General features: G+C 55.1%; 1 protein-coding gene across 7 annotated transcripts in view; it reads left to right on the top strand.

Annotated features, from left to right (window-relative positions):
- The window catches only part of LOC133350184 (transcriptional enhancer factor TEF-1-like), an 84,779-nt gene that overhangs the window by 6,507 nt on the left and 59,683 nt on the right, over positions 1-18,589 (top strand). For all 7 annotated transcript variants that reach the window (XM_061564274.1, XM_061564271.1, XM_061564273.1 and 4 more), the window contains exon 2: positions 17,438-18,260. In XM_061564274.1, the coding sequence (XP_061420258.1) occupies positions 18,023-18,260 (238 nt within the window). In that variant the 5' untranslated portion in view covers positions 17,438-18,022. The remainder of the gene's footprint in view (positions 1-17,437; positions 18,261-18,589) is intronic.

Here is an 18,589-nt window from a genome sequence, read left to right as displayed (position 1 = left end):
ATTTGGTGCGGTGGGATTTGGGCAGGACACGGCACGGCGAGCAGAGATGATGATGATTAATGTAGATGGTGATGATGTTGTTTATGGTCAATGGAAGAGACTGGTTGATGGAATGGCAGCCAAACAACAGCCCCACCTCAACCGCCAGCCGAGCCCAATAGCGGACCGCGTAGGTGTTATAATGGGGTTCGATCACGGAGTCGGGAGGCACGTGGGATGGAAGCGTGGAAATCCCACAAAGGCCCCCGCGGGGGACTGCGAGATGGTGTTCAAGGGGAGGGGGGGGGGCTTCATCCAGCAGTGGAGTGGAGAATTGATGGAATTTAATTAAGTTAATGTATGCGTGTATTCAATTATTAAGTGGGCCAATGTAAAAAAGAAGACCATGGCTTTGATTAGCACAGTTGGCTACTTAAGGTGCGAAAAAAGAAGTTCAGCTTTCAGCAGCGTCACTGAGATCTGCTGCGCCTCGTTAATGTTGATCGCGCAGGGATCCGTCGTCAAAATAACAAGGAGAGGCGTCTTTTTCGAATTCGCTAAAAGAACAACTCAATCTTGCAACAGCCGAAATTCACGGTGATGAATACGAGACGGTGGTGGTGCTTAGTGAATAACTGTCAAGCGGTCCTTGATGAGCCGCATGCAGCTCCAAAACCGCAGGTTGCCCATCCCTGCCCATGGTAAAGCAAACTTCCACGGTGAACTGGACTCTCGTGGTGAAACTGGTCAATGATGGCCGCCACGGAAGCTCCACCAAGCCTCGAGACGCTTTACCCAGCAGAGTGGTCCACGTGGGGCCAAATTTCTCTCGCGGTGACGAGGCTTGTGACGAGGGGTGTGACGAGGGTTGCGCGTGCCTCGTGTGCGATGAAACCGGAGAACCCGCAGAAAACTCGCCCCCGCGACAGCTTGAAGTAGAATCCAGTACATGTCTAACTGGGGAGATGTTTGTCCTTTGTCTAAACGCGAGTGTGTCTGGTCGTATCCAAGGGTGGGCGTGTGTAGGCGTTGTATACAACTGCGTCGAAGTGTGTGTCTGTTCGTTGTATGTTCGCGTCTTTGTGAGTTTGCGCAAGTCTGAGTACATGCTTCCAGTTGTGTCCGCGTGTGTGTACGCTTGTGTGGGGAGCGCTACGAACCTGGCCACCCGGGTTCAATTCCCGCTCACGGCCAACACCGGTGACGATTATCTGAACCGTTTCTGGGCCTCCCCTAGGTCGACTCAGCCTCACTTAGTACCTAGTGGGATTTGAAAACATCGCTATTTGGGAGACAAAGGCGGCCGGGCGCGGTGCTGGCCACCCACCCCCTCGTGTGTGCCGTGCCGGTCTTCAGTGGGTGCTGCTCACTAACAGCACGTGCCCCCCACAGTCTATGGAGGCTACACGGGGGATATTTGCATCATAGAGGACGTAGTCGAGCGGCCCGTTGTGATCGCCGCTGCGACATTTTGATGCTTTCTGATGGCGTCGATTCTATTTCGATCCGACATTTGATCGGCGAACTTTTTATTTATATTTTGGGAACGCACGAAAGCGATCGAGTGACTTCCAAACGTTCCTTTGCCCACGCCTCCTGACACAGATCTCGTGCAAGGGGAGGAGGCTGTAGAGCCCCGTGCCCTTTGCCGAGCTCTCACCACCTCACCGGGCCGCCTTTGTCGTCGCCCCAGTTGCTGGCAGGAACTCAAATTAGAGCGAGAAAGTGCTGGTCCCACTGGCCGGTTGGTTCGGGTATCACTGGCGGGACTGGTGTGAGCCGTGGCCAAAACGTCGAACTCAGGTCGCCGGGTTCATTGAGCGGTGTGCTGACCTCTGCTGTGCGCTGACCTCTGCAGTGTGGTGACCTCTGACCTCTGCCGTGTGGTGACCTCTGCTGTGCGCTGACCTCTGCAGCGTGCTGACCTCTTATTATTATTTGGTCGTGAGTAGGAATCGAATTCCGGTCGCCGAGTTGGTGGCGCAGCACGCTAACTGCGACACTAACCCCCTCCCCATACCTGAGACAAAGATCCCCCGTATAACCTTAAGAGACTGTTGGGGCAAGTGCTGTTAGCGAGTAGCACCTATGAAGCCCGGAACGTCACACGAGGGGCTGGGTGGCTAGCACCACGCCCGTGACCGCCTTTGTCTCCCGAGTGGCGATGTTTACACACCGCACCAGGTACTAATTTGAGGCCGAGTCTACCTAGGGAAGGCCCAGGACCTGTTGCAGATAATCGTCACCGGTGTTGGCCGTGAGCGGGAATCGAACGAGGCTCGCCGGGTCCGCAGCGCAGCGTAGCGCTAACCGCTACACCACCGATCCGCCGCACAATCGAACTCACGTGCAGCCCAACACAACTTCTTCTCGCTCTGCGTTTGCCCTTCACAGTGGCCGAGCGGATAGCGAAACGTGGCACAGGAGGGACGGCGATGCACGCTTACACAAGTTAATTAGCGGGCAGACGCCTCCAATTGATTGAAGGCCGCGTGGTAACAATCGGACGTTTTACGGACAACTCTCTACGGCATTCGAGTAACGAGCGCGTGTTAAACACTTGGGCTTTGGCGACCAATATCCATAATAAAGGGTTTTTAATAATAAAGGGTGGGGGGGGGGTAGATCGTGTAAATGCATGTCGTTAAACCCGCCACCACCCGACACAACCAATTAGTTACTACTTCAGCACACCGGTGCGTTGGAGAGTGAACCCACATTTACAATTCGAGTCCGACGTTTCGCTGGTGATCACAACAACAAGAAGTCCATCGAGTCGATCCACTGCTGGATGGCGGCGGCCTCCCCACGCCGTGACGCGGTCAGTGCGGGCGAGTTGAAGGTGGGGAGCAAAATACGTGGACGCGTATGCTCGTAGTGCAGTACAACAATTGATGTTGCCCTCGACTGAACACGTTGCCTCACAGCCGACAAACACGGTAGTCGCCCATCCAAACACTTTTTCAAGCTCAAGCCTGCTTAGCGTACAAGATCTGACTCGTTTAACATTTCGCGACCAATATCATCCATAATACAGGTTTTTTTTTGTTACATGGCGTAAATATATAAACCCGTGCAAACCTTACTAATTGGCTGCGTCGGGTGATGGCGGGTTTTACGACACATCTATATATTTACGCGATCTAACCCCCAAAAAAAAACCTGTTTATGGAGATCTAACTACAGTATCTCATTCCGGGTGATTTGGTCAATGCACATTACGTGGACTGGACTTCATAAGAGTGGATCGAACGTTCCTACTTACTCTGAATAAGGATCATTGTCCGAAACGTTAGCATACTCAAGAGTCCAAGGGGGATTCGTCACGGCCGTTGTCCCGACACAGCGTGCCGCTGCCGCAGACAGCCCCAGTGAAACTGGCATCTCGAGTGCATCAGCGAGTTCATCAGCGAGTTGATGGCACTCAGCTTTGTTCACCAATGTCTGCAGGGAGGGCCCGTCGTCCAAAACGTCGCCTAATTATATACAGTACATACATACCGACGGAACTGTGCTGCGTTTAGATTTAACGTTTTCGTGACTGCAAGGATCCATACTCTTTGGTTTTTTCGGTAAAGTCACGTCGGTGAAAAATAAAATAAATTAAAAATGAAAACAACTAAATGTATTTTATTTTTTACCTACGTGACTTTACCGAAAAAACCAAAGAGGAGTATGTGTTGCGTTTGTTATTTGTGCATCACTGCCAACGCAGTCTGACCAAGTATTGTATTTCCCCTCCATAGCAGGGCATATGAGTCAAAAGGTATTAAGAGACAGTTGTACGTAGGTTGATCTTCTTTCGCACCATACGTAGCCAACCGTGCTAATCGGAGGTGCGGGGTGCTAATACGTCGGACACCTCTGAAGGAGTTCTGTGGTGTTATCTTCCGAGGCCGTTCTGCAAGGTGACGCGCACTTCCCGCTGCGATAAATTGAGTGTCGGAGTCTCGGGATAAGAGGCCGACTCTGCATTTGCAATACCGATAAAAAAATGAAGGAAACAAGTTAATTGGTGATTTAAAGCTTTTGTGACTGCAGGGATTCATATTCTTGGTTCTTTCGGTAAAGTCACGTAGAAGAGCAATAATAAAAATATAAAACAATAAAATGCTCACGACGTTTCGACTGCAACACAAGCAATCATCATCAGGTGTGAAATGTTCTTGCTGTGGATTTCACACCTGATGATGATTGCTTGCGTTGCAGTATAAAACGTCGTGAAAATTTCATTGTTTTATACTTTTATTATTTTATTTTTCCCTTCTACGTGACTTTACCGAAAGAACCAAGAATATAAGTTAATTGGTCTTAGCTGAATAATTCTCAAACTGTAAATACAACCATTATCAACAAACTAATTAGTAATTAATCGATGTTATTCACCATGCGCTACATGGTGAATAAACGCACACCGTCTCGGTCTGTACGTCGATCTCGCCTGTACCAACCACATCGGCGCGTCAGGATGCATTATGCTTAGGTCTGTAGGGTTCTGCGATGGCTAGGAGATGTCAACTACCTCGCCTGGTATGCAGGAGGTCGTGGGTTCGATCCAGACCCTGACGCCTGCTGCTGTATATTTGGAGTTTGCGTGTCTCTATCTCATCATCATCACGGTGGCTAGGAGATGTTAACTACCTCGCCTGGTATGCAGGAGGGTCGTGGGTTCGATGCAGACCCTGATGCCTGCTGCTGTATATTTGGAGTTTGCGTGTCTTTCTCTCTCCTCATGGTCGCGTGGATTTGTCTCCGGGTCCTCCGGTTCTCCCCTCCACATTTAGAATCGACGTGCGTTTAGAGTATTTGGCTGCTATACATTTCCACGTGATAAGCCACTTCGTTGAGCTATCATTTGTGGCCAGGTCTATTGTAAAAAAAAGAGCAATATAGCTTTGCCTGGTACAATTATAGTAAATAGTTTAATATCCTTCCCAGATGCAGACTTTCCAGCAGTGAGTGTATTGGCTCCTGATGAGACCTAATAAGGACGAAACCGATCTACAGTTCGTTTAACACGTAGGCTTTCGCCACCAATATCCATAATACCTGTATTATCGATCTACAGTTGTCTGTATCGCTTGCTGTCCCTTTGCATTTGTTTTTATGGTGACCTCAGAGGCTGTGTGTACTTTATATGCGTTTCCGTGTCGTTTGGAAACCTCTAAGTCTGTGCTGTTTGTCTCGTTTGTACCAACTCGTTTGTATTATTCTCGTTTGTCCCATCTCGTTCGCTGTATATTCTCGCTATAACCTTTACACAATTCCGTCTGTGTCGTATCGTCGCCTTCATTTTGGCAGCCTACATGGAAACATTCGTACATGTGCATTCATGATTATATAATATCTTCTTAAAATTATCGAGGTATTCCGGCGGTTACCGTAAGAGGAAACTTTTTTGGATGAAGTTTTAATACCGAGCAATCGATTTTTAAACCCCAGCGAGGCGTGCAAAGCTAAAGTGAAGCCGCTCCGATTGGTTGCGATTCTTGTGTTGCTGCTGCAGCATCGTTATCATTGCGCGTGTTGCTGCGACAGTTGAATTAAAGTTGCTCCGACAAATTAATGTAAGTTTCTCCAACAATTGGAGCTCCGACAGTTGACGTAAAGTTGCTCCCACAATTGAAGTAAAGTTGCTTTGACAACTGAATTAAAGTTGCTCCCACAATTGACGTAAAGTTGCTTCGACAATTGAAGTAAAGTTGCTCCGACAGTCGACGTAAAGTAGCTCCCACAATTGACGTAAAGTTGCTTCGACAATTGAAGTAAAGTTGCTCCGACAGTCGACGTAAAGTAGCTCCCACAATTGACGTAAAGTTGCTTCTACAATTGAATTAAAGTTGCTCCCACAATTGACGTAAAGTATCTCCCACAATTGAAGTAAAGTTGCTCCGACAGTTGACGTAAAGTTGCTCCCACAATTGACGTAAAGTATCTCCCACAATTGAAGTTAAGTTGCTCCGACAGTTGACGTAAAGTTGCTCCCACAATTGAAGTAAAGTCGCTCCCACAATTAAAGTTGCTTCGACAATTGAAGTAAAGTTGCTTCGACAATTGAAGTAAAGTTGCGCGTCACTGGTAATCGCAGTGACGATGATTGGCTGGATTCGATGACGTGGGTCGTCATTGGCAATATTAAACATGGCGGAGAGTTTACATGTGATGGTCGATTTTTTTAAAGCCAACTTTTGTCTTTATGAAAAGTAGATGACACATTCGCCCTGGTTACTTGGCTTACACGCTCCTAAATGTTGACCTAATTTACGTCTTTATAAACTTATTTATTTATTAATAGGCCAAGCATGCGCGTTGCCTTGCCTAGATTTTTTTGCCGGGATCGAGTGACCTTTGTATGCTGGAACGCTTAGGCAAATGGGGAGGGCGGGCTCGGGATCGGGCCTTTTTGGGCCTTGTCAGCCTCTCCTTTAAACGACTTAAAAAGACACGGCCAATGATGAATTTAAATGTTACCGTGCAACTTTGCTCCGCAACAAAAGCACGCGACTTGCGTTCACGAGGGGTGTCACGCAACAGTCGAAGTTGAGCAACAAAGTTGCGGGTGTAAAAAAAAAGTTGCACTGCCGAACTGAACAAGAATCGACTTTAATTGCTGCATCTTTAACACGGGGCGAACCGCCACCAGCGCCTCACTCCAACGCTTTCCCTCCCCCAGCCGCCGCCGCCGCCGCGGGTTGCTCGCCACACATCCGCCTTGGTCGTAGCCACGCAGGTTATTCACGCCTCAACGATTTCCTGTGTAAAGCATCACTCCCACACTCACTCCCTCACTCCCTCCCCCCTCTCACTCACTCCCTCCTCCGTCTCCCCCGTCTCCCCCTCCCACTCCCTCCCCCGTCTCCCCCTCCCACTCCCTCCTCCGTCTCCCCCTCTCACTCCCTCCCCCGTCTCCCCCATCTCCCCTCCCCCATCTCCCCTCCACTCTCCTCCCCCGTCTCCCCCTCCCACTCCCGCCCCCGTCTCCCCCTCCCACTCCCTCCCCCGTCCTCCCCCCTCCCTCCTCCGTCTCCCACCCTCCCCGTCTCACCCGCCCCGTCTCCCCCTCCCACTCCCTCCCCCGTCTCCCACTCCCTCCTCCGTCTCCCACTCCCTCCCCCGTCTCCCCCTCACCACTCCCTCCCCCGTCTCCCCCCCTCTCCACTCATCCCTCCCCCGTCTCCCCCTCCCACTCCCTCCCCCTCTCCCCCTCCCACTCTCCCCCTCCCACTCCCCCCCCGTCTCCCCCTCCCACTCCACCCGTTCCCCCTCCCACTACTCCCCCGTCTCCCTCTCCTCCCTCCCGTCTCCCACTCCCTCCCCCGTCCCCTCCACTCCCTCCCCCGTCTCCCACTCCCTCCCCGTCTCCCCTCTCACTCCCTCCCCCGTCTCCCCTCTCCCCCTCTACTCCTCCCCCGCTCCCACCTCATCCACTCCCCTCCCCACTCCCCCCGTCCCCCTCCCACCTCCTCCCCCCTCCCCCTCCCTCCCCCTCCCCCTCCCTCCCCCCCCCGTCCCCCCACCCCTCTCCCCCGTCTCCCTCTCACTCCCTCCCCCGTCTCCCACTCCCTCTCCCGTCTCCCCCCTCCCACTCCTCCCCCGTCTCCCACTCCACTCCCTCCCGTCTCCCCCTCCCACTCCCTCCCCCGTCTCCCCCTCTCACTCCCTCCCCCGTCTCCCACTCCCTCCCCCGTCTCCCCCCTCTCACTCCCTCCCCCGTCTCCCCCTCCCACATCTCCCCCCCGTCTCCCACTCCCTCCCCCGTCTCCCCCTCCCACTCCCTCCCCCGTCTCCCCCTCTCACTCCCTCCCCCCGTCTCCCCCTCCCACTCCCTCCCCCGTCTCCCCCTCCCACTCCCTCCCCCGTCTCCCCCCTCTCACTCCCTCCCCCGTCTCCCCCTCCCACTTCCCTCCCCCGTCGCCCACTAGCCCTCACCCCTCTCCCCCCTCTCACTCCCTCCCCCGTCTCCCCCTCCCACTCCCCCCCCGTCTCCCACTCCCTCCCCCGTCTCCCCCTCTCACTCCCTCCCCCGTCCTTCCCCCTCCCACTCCCTCCCCGTCTCCCCCTCCCACTCCTCCCCCAGTCTCCCCCCTCTCACCTCCCTCCCCCGTCTCCCCCCTCTCACTCCCTCCCCGTCTCCCCCTCCCCCTCCCCGTCCCCCCCATCCCCCCGTCCTCCCCCTCCCACTCCCTCCCCCGTCTCCCACTCCCTCCCCCGTCTCCCACCTCCCTCCCCCGTCTCCCACTCCCTCCCCCGTCTCCCCCTCCCACTCCCTCCCCCGTCTCCCCCTCTCACTCCCTCCCCCCGTCTCCCCCTCTCACTCCCTCCCCCGTCTCCCCCTCCCACTCCCTCCCCCGTCTCCCCCTCTCACTCCCTCCCCCGTCTCCCCCTCTCACTCCCTCCCCCGTCTCCCCCTCCCACTCCCTCCCCCGTCTCCCCCTCTCACTCCCTCCCCCGTCTCCCCCTCTCACTCCCTCCCCCGTCTCCCCCTCCCACTCCCTCCCCCCGTCTCCCACTCCCTCCCTCGTCTCCCCCTCCCACTCCCTCCCCCGTCTCCCCCTCTCACACTCCCTCCCCCGTCTCCCCCTCCCACTCCCTCCCCCGTCTCCCCCTCTCACTCCCTCCCCCGTCTCCCCCTCCCACTCCCCTCCCCCCGTCTCCCCCTCTCACTCCCTCCCCCGTCTCCCCTCCCACTCCCTCCCCCGTCTCCCACTCCCTCCCTCGTCTCCCCCTCCCACTCCCTCCCCCGTCTCCCCCTCTCACTCCCTCCCCCGTCTCCCCCTCCCACTCCCTCCCCCGTCTCCCCCTCCCTCCCCCGTCTCCCACTCCCTCCCCCGTCTCCCACTCCCCCGTCTCCCCCTCCCACTCCCTCCCCCGTCTCCCCCTCCCACTCCCTCCTCCGTCTCCCCCTCTCACTCCCTCCCCCGTCTCCCCCTCCCACTCCCTCCCCCGTCTCCCACTCCCTCCCCCGTCTCCCCCTCTCACTCTCCTCTCGCCTCTCCTCTTCTTCCTCCGTCTCCCCCTGGCATCTCACTCCACACTCGCTTCTCCACTTTTCCGTCTGCCCCTCTCGCCTTTCTCTCCTCTCTCTTTTTAATAAAAAAAAATTACGATCAGAGGAAACAAGAAGATGCTCGGTGTAGTCGGCACTTTGATTCGTTCATCATTTAGTTTTTTAATGCTTTGCTTTATGTTAACCCCCCCCCCCTTTTTAAATGAAAGATTTCACAAAAGATGTCACGCTCTGCTCTCCTTACCCCTTCCCTCTCTCTCTACCCCCTCTCTCCCTACTCCATGTCTATGCTCGTCTCTACATCTCCGCGTTCTCTCTCCCCTCTCTCCGTGGCAATATATTTAGTGGCGGTGCTGTGGGAGGAGGAGAGAGGATGTGAGGGTTTTGATTATTTAAAGTTGCGTCTCGAGGTGGCGAGGTGAGCCCAGTCGGGTCTGAGTGAGAGTGACAGGGACATCAAGACTCGAATGTCCACAGACCATTGAGCCGCCACCGTTGAGACGCACAGGTTGATGGTCTCAGGGCCATAGAGACCCATAGACTCACAGAGAGACCCATAGACTCGCATAGAGACCCATAGACTCACATAGAGACCCATGGACTTATACAGAGACCCATATACTCGCATAGAGACCCATGGACTCACATAGAGACCCATGGACTCGCATAGAGACACATAGACTCACATAGAGACCCATAGACTTATACAGAGACTCATAGACTCACATAGACCCATGGACTCACATAGAGACACATAGACTCACATAGAGACCCATAGACTTATACAGAGACCCATGGACTCACATAGAGACCCATGGACTCGCATAGAGACACATAGACTCACATAGAGACCCATAGACTCACATAGAGACCCATATACTCGCATAGAGACCCATGGACTCACATAGAAGCCCATAGACTTACATAGATCCATAGGTACACAAAAGCAAATGAAAACACTACTACCAAGCAAAATCAACAAATGGCACCAAAACAAAAAAGCACAACCAACTACAACAACAGCAGCAGTTATAAAAACAAAGCAATGAGTCTAACAGCCCAGATCACAATCTCAACTTCCCAACCAAGCCAACTGGTTCGGACACAACCTGCCACTGATGTTAGCCGTGGGGGGTTGTCTTGGTGGGGGGGGGGGGTTCACACATCACTCGGCACTGGGAAGTCAAAAGTATCAATACTTGTATCATGTGGTGTTAATCCAACAAGAATAGTCGTACAGTACCGATCATCATCATCATGTGGTCTCCATGGTTACTCGTGTCGCCATTGCAACAAAAAAAGCAGCCCTTAATCTGAACTGCTCTGTGCAGGGATGAATGGTGCCGTGTGTGTGTGAGGGTAGTGCGTGCGTGTGTGTACTTGCGTGTGTACTTGCGTGTGTCTACGTGTGTGTACTTGCGTGTGTCTACGTGTGTGTCTACGTGTGTGTGTGTGTGTGTGCGGAGCGGTAGTGTAGTGCTTAGCGCGCTGCACTATGGACCTGGCCATCCGAGTTCGATTCCCGCTCACGGCAAACACCAGTGACAATTATCTGAACCGGTCTTGGGCCTCCCCTAGGTCGACTCAGCCTCAAATGAGTATCTGGTGCGGTGTGTAAACATTGCCACTAGGGAGACAAAGGCGGTCGGGCGTGGTTCTGGCCACCCACCTCGTGTGCCGTTCCGGCCTTCATAGGTGCTCGCTAACAGCACTTGCCCCTACAGCCCATGTGGGCTACATGGGGGATCTTTATATTTTGTCTGTCTGGCTGCGCTGTCCTCATAGTTTCAAAGTAGAGTCCAGTCACCGCATTCACCCCAACCCCTGGCCCTTTAACCATACTTCACCACGCCGGTCCCAAGTGCAGGTTGATGAAGGGAGGGAGGGGGGGGCCAGGACCGGTTCTGAAATCGCTCGCCACCGACGTTAGCCGCGCGTGGCCCTTGAATTTTGACCGCCGGAGCGCCGCTCCAACCCCACGTCACCGTGGGCGATGTTCGATCGCAACCTGAGCGCTCGTTCTCTTCACTTCATTCGTTAGATCGGTCTTCTTCGCTAAGTTTCAGAGGGGCGTCACTTTCGCCGATAAGACGCCGTCGGTGTGAGGGCCGCCACGCGTTTGAAACCATTGTTGGGTTTGACAGTGGCACGATGACGATGGGGGGGGGGGGGGGGGGTGTTCGCACTCTTTCTCTGTTGGGGGCCGCACTAAAGGCCACCGGGGGCCGCGGGCCTTGCAATGAAGACCACCGCTGTAGATGCGAGCCACGCAACGTCGATGACCGAGGGTTTATTGACACGCGGTTGCACGTGGTTGGTTCACGGGGAGCCCCGAAAGGCCGCGTCGAGTGTGGGGATAACCATGCACCACGACGGCAACAGAGATGAGGTGATAAGAAGGTGGAGCGAAGAGGTGGCTGGGAGGAATGGGAGGAGGGGGGGGCGAGTGGGGAGATGAGGTGGTGACTTTAAAGGGAGGATCAGGCGAGAGGAGGTTTGAAGTTTTGGTAAAATAAGAGGAGGTGGGAGGGAAGGAATGAGATGGAGGGAAGTGGTGGAGAGAGGAGGTGAGAGCGGATGGGGCGCGTGGGAGGGGGGGTAGAGAAGAGAGATGGAGGAGGACGTGGTGAGATTAAGGAGGTGAGGAGGATGTGGGAATGGGGGTGTGTGGGGGGGGCGTGTCCGCGGGTTTAGCCGGGCGTCACAATGGCTCACCCCCCACCCACTCAACCCCTCCCCCCGTTTCCCGCACGCGCTCAGAGCCGGCCGATGAGAGATCCGTGTCAGAGGCAGCGTGAGAACCGCGTCTACCGCCTCCTCACCCACACCCCACAGCCCCCCCCCACCAAGTCCCCCACTAAGCCCCTCCCTCAAATCCCCAGACGTCAAGACCCTCCTTGAGACCCCCCTCGGAGAGGGCAGAGGAGAGGCTGCGCTATCTTCATCTTCTTCACGCCGCCGGAGAAGATTGTCGTTGACCTGTCTGATGGTCGTTGACCTGTCTGATGGTCCCTGGCCTGTCTGATGGTCCCTGACCTGTCTGATAGTCGTGACCTGTCTGATGGTCCCTGACCTGTCTGATGCTCCCTGACCCCTCTGATGCTCCCTGACCTGTCTGATGGTCCCTGGCCTGTCTGATGGTCCCTGACCTGTCTGATGCTCCCTGACCCCTCTGATGCTCCCTGACCCCTCTGATGCTCCCTGACCTGTCTGATGGTCCCTGGCCTGTCTGATGGTCCCTGGCCTGTCTGATGGTCCCTGGCCTGTCTGATGGTCCCTGACCTGTCTGATGGTCGTTGACCTGTCTGATGGTCCCTGACCTGTCTGTTGGTCCCTGACCTGTCTGATGGTCGTTGACCTGTCTGATGGTCCCTGACCTGTCTGATGGTCCCTGACCTGTCTGATAGTCGTGACCTGTCTGATGGTCCCTGACCCGTCTGATGGTCCCTGACCCCTCTGATGGTCCCTGACCTGTCTGATGGTCCCTGACCTGTCTGGTCCCTGACCTGTCTGATGGTCGTTGACCTGTCTGATGGTCCCTGACCCCTCTGATGGTCCTTGACCCTTCTGATGGTCGTTGACCTGTCTGATGGTCCCTGACCCTTCTGATGGTCCTTGACCCTTCTGATGGTCCCTGACCCGTCTGATGGTCGTTGACCTGTCTGATGGTCCCTGACCCGTCTGATGGTCCCGGACCCGTCTGATGGTCCCTGACCCGTCTGATAGTCGTGACCCCTCTGATGGTCCCTGACCTGTCTGATGGTCCCTGACCCCTCTGATGGTCCCTGACCCGTCTGATGGTCCCTGACCCGTCTGATGGTCCCTGACCCGTCTGATGGTCCCTGACCCGTCTGATGGTCCCTGACCCCTCTGATGGTCCCTGACCCCTCTGATGGTCCCTGACCCGTCTGATGGTCCCTGACCTGTCTGATAGTCGTGACCCCTCTGATGGTCCCTGACCTGTCTGATGGTCCCTGACCCCTCTGATGGTCCCTGACCTGTCTGATGGTCCCTGACCCGTCTAATGGTCCCTGACCCGTCTAATGGTCCCTGACCTGTCTGATGGTCCCTGACCCCTCTGATGGTCCCTGACCCGTCTGATGGTCCCTGACCCCTCTGATGGTCCCTGACCCGTCTGATGGTCCCTGACCCGTCTGATGGTCCCTGACCCGTCTGATGGTCCCTGACCTGTCTGATGGTCCCTGACCCCTCTGATGGTCCCTGACCCGTCTGATGGTCCCTGACCCGTCTGATGGTCCCTGACCCCTCTGATGGTCCCTGACCCGTCTGATGGTCCCTGACCCGTCTGATGGTCCCTGACCCGTCTGATGGTCCCTGACCCGTCTGATGGTCCCTGACCCGTCTGATGGTCCCTGACCCGTCTGATGGTCCCTGACCCGTCTGATGGTCCCTGACCCGTCTGATGGTCCCTGACCCCTCTGATGGTCCCTGACCCCTCTGATGGTCCCTGACCCCTCTGATGGTCCCTGACCCGTCTGATGGTCCCTGACCCGTCTGATGGTCCCTGACCCGTCTGATGGTCCCTGACCCGTCTGATGGTCCCTGACCCCTCTGATGGTCCCTGACCCGTCTGATGGTCCCTGACCTGTCTGATGGTCCCTGACCCGTCTGATAGTCGTGACCCGTCTGATGGTCCCTGACCCGTCTGATGGTCCCTGACCCGTCTGATAGTCGTGACCCGTCTGATGGTCCCTGACCTGTCTGATTGATCCTCTCCTCATTACGGGAAGGCGGTTGCTGTTGAGTCCAGCGAAGCGCTCATCCAGCGGTGCCGTTACCCGCGAATTGGGTTCCGCCGCGGCGTGGGCGCCGTGCGGAGAGAACCTCTTTCCGCGCGTGAGCGAGGCACGTCGTGGACACGTTGCGGCGACAGGACGCGATAATACGCGACGTGACACAAACGAACGCGCTGCTAACGCAAACACGCACTGACAAATTACGACACGAAGCACACACGGGGGATGCGCGGCGTGAAAACGAATGCCCGAGTAACGTCACGTTCACGAAAAGGCGTGGGCATGTAATTTCTCTGTGTATTGTGCCCCTAGTAATATGCTGGTGGGGGCGGGGAGTGGGGTGGGGGCGGATTGAGGGGGGCAGTTGGAGCCCCCGGGGGGGGGACCAGTTGTCTTGGTTTCAAAATCTGAATATTTATTCGTACTGGAGGAATCCGATGAGCTATAAAGCTCTTTTTCACAAGATTTTTTTTTTGGGGGGGGGGGTCGCTATAGCAGATACCGTATGTTGAGAACAACTCGTGACGCGTGCATCGAATCGTGCGTGAATGAATAGATTAAATGAACTTAAAATCAACATCATCGTTAAGCCACGGTCAGTCCACTGCTGGATGAAGGCCTCTCCGAGCCACCACCAGCCTAAAATAATTGGCACTTTTTTCGAACAAGCAAAAAGCGAATTGCAATCGTCGTGCGAGCTTCAGGAATTCAAACCCCGGCGATTTAATCCAAGCGTACATGTGTTTTAGTTATTTTTTTTTTAAACAACCCGCGCTTCTAGTGGCTGCAGGGGTCACGTGAATCCATCGCGTCCATCATCGACTACAAATCGAACCCGGCGTTACTCGCGCCAATCGATGAAAATGGAGCCGTCATGAAACTCGACTCGTCACGGCGTCGTCTGCTTAGTCTTGTTTAGAACTCTTCCCCCCCCCCCCATCAACGTACCCCCCCCCCCCCGCCCCCACTGAGACCTCGCAACCTCTAATGAAGTAAAGGGTCACGAACTTTGGTATATGATTTACTTGAGTTTATGCTCAGCGGAGGCGTGGTGATTAAACAAGCTTTACAGCGAGATACAGGACTAAAATAGACAAAGATCCCCCGTGTAGCCTTTGCTTGACTGATGGGGCAAGTGCTGTCAGCGATCAGCATCGAACGAAGGCCGGCACGGCGCGCCTCCGAGATTGTTTAGTCGTTGATGTTGGTCGTGAGCGGGAATCAAACTCGGGTGGCCAGGGTTCGTAGTGCAGTGCGCTAACCACTGCCCCACCGCTCCACACTAACACACACACATATATATAAAGACAACGAATGTTCCTTATAGCCTTCACAGACTGGTGGGGCAAGTGCTGTAAGCGAACACATATATATGAAGTGAACACATATAAAACCTGAGAGTATGAATCCTTGCAGTCACGAAAGCTTCAAATCTAGAATTCAAATCTAGAAACATATACATGTGTGTTCTATATAAGCTGTAAAATCATTATATGCACGTGTGAGGAGTAGTAATGTAGTGGTTAGTGCGCTGTGTTACGTGCTGGCCCTCCCACGGGTCGACTCGGCCTTAAATGAAAACACCGGCACTGGGACGAGGGAGACAAAGACGGCCTTTGCGTGGTGCTGGCCAAACCGCCCTCTCGTGCGCCGTGCCGGCCTTCGTAGGTGCTGCCCGCTAAAACTGCACTTGCCCTCGGCAGCATGTTAAGGCTATACGGGGGATTTGTTTTTTGTCTTTGTGTGTACGAGGCGAATATCTGAACCAGTCCTGGGCCTTCTCCCTCAAGTCAACTCGGACTTGTGCACATTCAGACATGCATTTGTCTTTGCTTCTACTTAAAGGGGAATGGTGTCGCTGTGGTTTGCGCAGTGTGCTGTAAACCCGGTGGCCCGAGTTTGAACCCGGTCACCCGATTTGGAATCCGGCTCAAAGCCAACATCGGTGATGAATGCCTGAAGCGGTCCTGGCCTCTTCCCTAGGTCAACACGGCCTTAAATGATGATTTGGTGCGGTGTTAAAACTCAGTACTGGGGAGACAAAGGCGGTCGCGCGTGCTGCTAGCCACTCATCCCCCGTGCGCCGTGTCGGCATTCATAGGTGCTACTCGCGAACTGCACTTGGCCCAACAGCCTGTTAAGGCTATCCGATGGGAGGTGGGGCCTTTGTCTTTTATTTACATTTAAACTGCACGCCCAGTAGCCGTCCCATCACGTTGACGGCAGGGCCCTCCTCGCCGTGACGTCTTCGAGCAGTCAGCGTCAATTAACCCACGGCAGCCAATTATAGCAAGAAGCAAGGAGGGTGTGTGTGTGTGTCGGAATCACGTCGACGACCCCGTTAAGATGAAGGATAATTTTGAAGGAACACGACAACAACATTTGTTTAAAAAGTGCGTGCAAAGAAACATGGGGAAATTGACGCCTTGGCATTGCGCTTAGAGGCGGACAGACGAGGAATGCAAAGAAGATCGGAGATTGGAGACCAAACGCCAGCAGTGGATTGAGCAAGGGCTGGCTAGCACTTGCATGCGAGCGTCAGCCGGGTGAGACAGGGGGAAGGGATGAGCTTTTTTCTTGTCTCCGTAGTTTCTCTGTGTTCAAAAAACCTTCCACCAAACGATTTGGTTGATTATTTGATAGATTTTTTTGTTGTTGTTGAGAAATATGGCGAAGTGGAATAGCTGCTCGGGTGATTGTGTTGGTTATTTTGAGTGAAAAAAATTTCCAATTTATTTCGGGCTAAGTTGTTGAATATTCGGCGGGGGCGGGGGGCTGATTTCATCTGAACAAAAACACAACAAATGTCCCAACTTAATTTCGCACTCCTTTTCCACTCTCCTCAGATTCTCCATTCGAGGTAGAGAGGTGGTGAGTGGGAGTAAATTACGGAGGGATCAGCCAGGAGTGAGTGAGAGAGAGATATGGGTGAGTGGTCAGTGAGTGAGTGAGAGAGACAGAAAGGTGAGCGGTGGGTGAGCGAGAGTATGAGGGGGGGGGGGGTGGTGAGCGGCGAGTGAGTGAGGTGTGAGTGCGAGAGAAAGACAGAGGTGAGTGGCGGGTGAGTGAGGGGTGAGTGAGAGTGAGACAGACCGAGGGTGAGCAGTGGGTGAGCGGGGGGGTGACGGAGAGACAGGCAGTCGCGTGACAAGCGTGGGGGGCAGGGGGGTGCCTTGCCCCTCCTCTTCATAGCCAAAGCAACGATTTGGTGCTTCCTTGACAACCATCAAGAGATGTTTTCAACAACAGTTTAATCAAGAACAAAAAACAATTTTAAACGCGGTGTAAATACACTTTCTCATGGAAATGCTTTCATTTACGTCCAACGTTTTAATTTTAATTTAATTAGGGCAGTAATTTAATTAGGGCAGTAATGACGTAATCTTGCAAAGAGGTACTGTGGAGCTGGTAGTCGCTGCGTTCTTGTATTTTGGAAGACAGCGGTGACGAATGTCTGAACCGAACATGGGCCCTCCCCTAGGTCGACTCGGCCACAATGAGTACCACGGTGCTGTTGGTAGTAAACATCGCTACTGGGGAGACAAAGGCGGCCGGGCGTGGGTGTGACTACCCACCTCCTCGTGCGCCATGCCACCCTTCATAGGTGCTGCTACTTGCTAACGGCACTTGCCCTGACATCCTGTTAATGCTATACGGGGGATCTTTGTCTTTGTGTGCGTGCGTGTGTATCCAGGTCGCCTCTCAACCGATCGAACCGACCCCCCTCGGTCTCAACGCGAGAAATATCGGGAGAAGGAACAGAGAGGCGAGATAAAGAGAGAGGGCGAGATAAAGAGAGAGGGGGAGAGAGAGGGAGGTCACGGTAACCTCACACAGCCACGACCTCTCCGCGCCTGCTGCTGCTGCCGCCACTGCCGCTGTGCGACGGTGAAAGCGGAGGAAGCATTGGGGGGGGGGGGTGAGGGGGGTGGTGTGGAGTGTGTGGGGTTGGGGGGGGCAGCTCTGCCCGTGAGTGAATCTCTCCGAACCCTCGGAAGACAAAGAGCGGGCGAGAGGGGGCAGGGGGGCGACGAGGTGGTGGCGCGGGGGGCAACACGACAATAAAAACACGCCACCCTTCAGCAGCAGCAACAACAACAAACAACAACAACAACAACCGACGTCTCCAACCAAACCACCGCGCCACCCTTCCCCCCCCTCCCCCCGGCACACAGCCCCCCACCCCCCCAACGGCACCATAGCCTCTCAGTGGCCGGGGCCCGGTGGCGGGGGCCTGCCCCCCCACCACCACCCCCACTCCCTCCTGGGCGGGGGGGGGATGGCCCCCCAGGGCCCCCCCGGGGATGGGGGCTCGAGCGAGGACGAGGATGCGGACGACAGCGGAGCGGAGGGTGGGGGTGGCGCGGGGAGCGGGGGGCCCAACGACAAGCCGCTGGACAACGACGCCGAGGGGGTGTGGTCCCCCGACATCGAGCAGAGCTTCCAGGAGGCGCTCGCCATCTACCCGCCGTGCGGGCGCAGGAAGATCATCCTGTCGGACGAGGGCAAGATGTACGGTAAGGAACGCCGCCGCGCGCGTCCCTCCCCTTCCCCCCCCCCCCGCTGTCCCCCCCCCCCCCCGCTGCCCCCACCTCCTCCCCCGCCCGACCACCGGCCCTCCATCGGTACACCGCCGTGGCGAAATGTTATCTCCCTCAATGCTGGAAAAATTAACTCTGCGATTGTAATTGATTGAAATCACACAGCAGCAGCAACATCACCCCTACCACCCCCCCCCCCCTCTCATTGTGAAAACCAGTCTTGAGACTCCATTCGGCTTTCCTGGACGCCACGGTGGCAAGATGTTAACGACCTCGCCTGGTATACAAGAGGTTGCACATTTGAT

The sequence above is a fragment of the Lethenteron reissneri genome, chromosome 33 (genome assembly GCF_015708825.2).
Source record: "Lethenteron reissneri isolate LAM-NWPU_2019-01 chromosome 33, ASM1570882v1, whole genome shotgun sequence".
NCBI lineage: Eukaryota > Metazoa > Chordata > Hyperoartia > Petromyzontiformes > Petromyzontidae > Lethenteron > Lethenteron reissneri.
The sequence above is the reverse complement of the archived record's forward strand: the minus strand, read 5'-3'. Positions and strand labels throughout refer to the sequence as shown.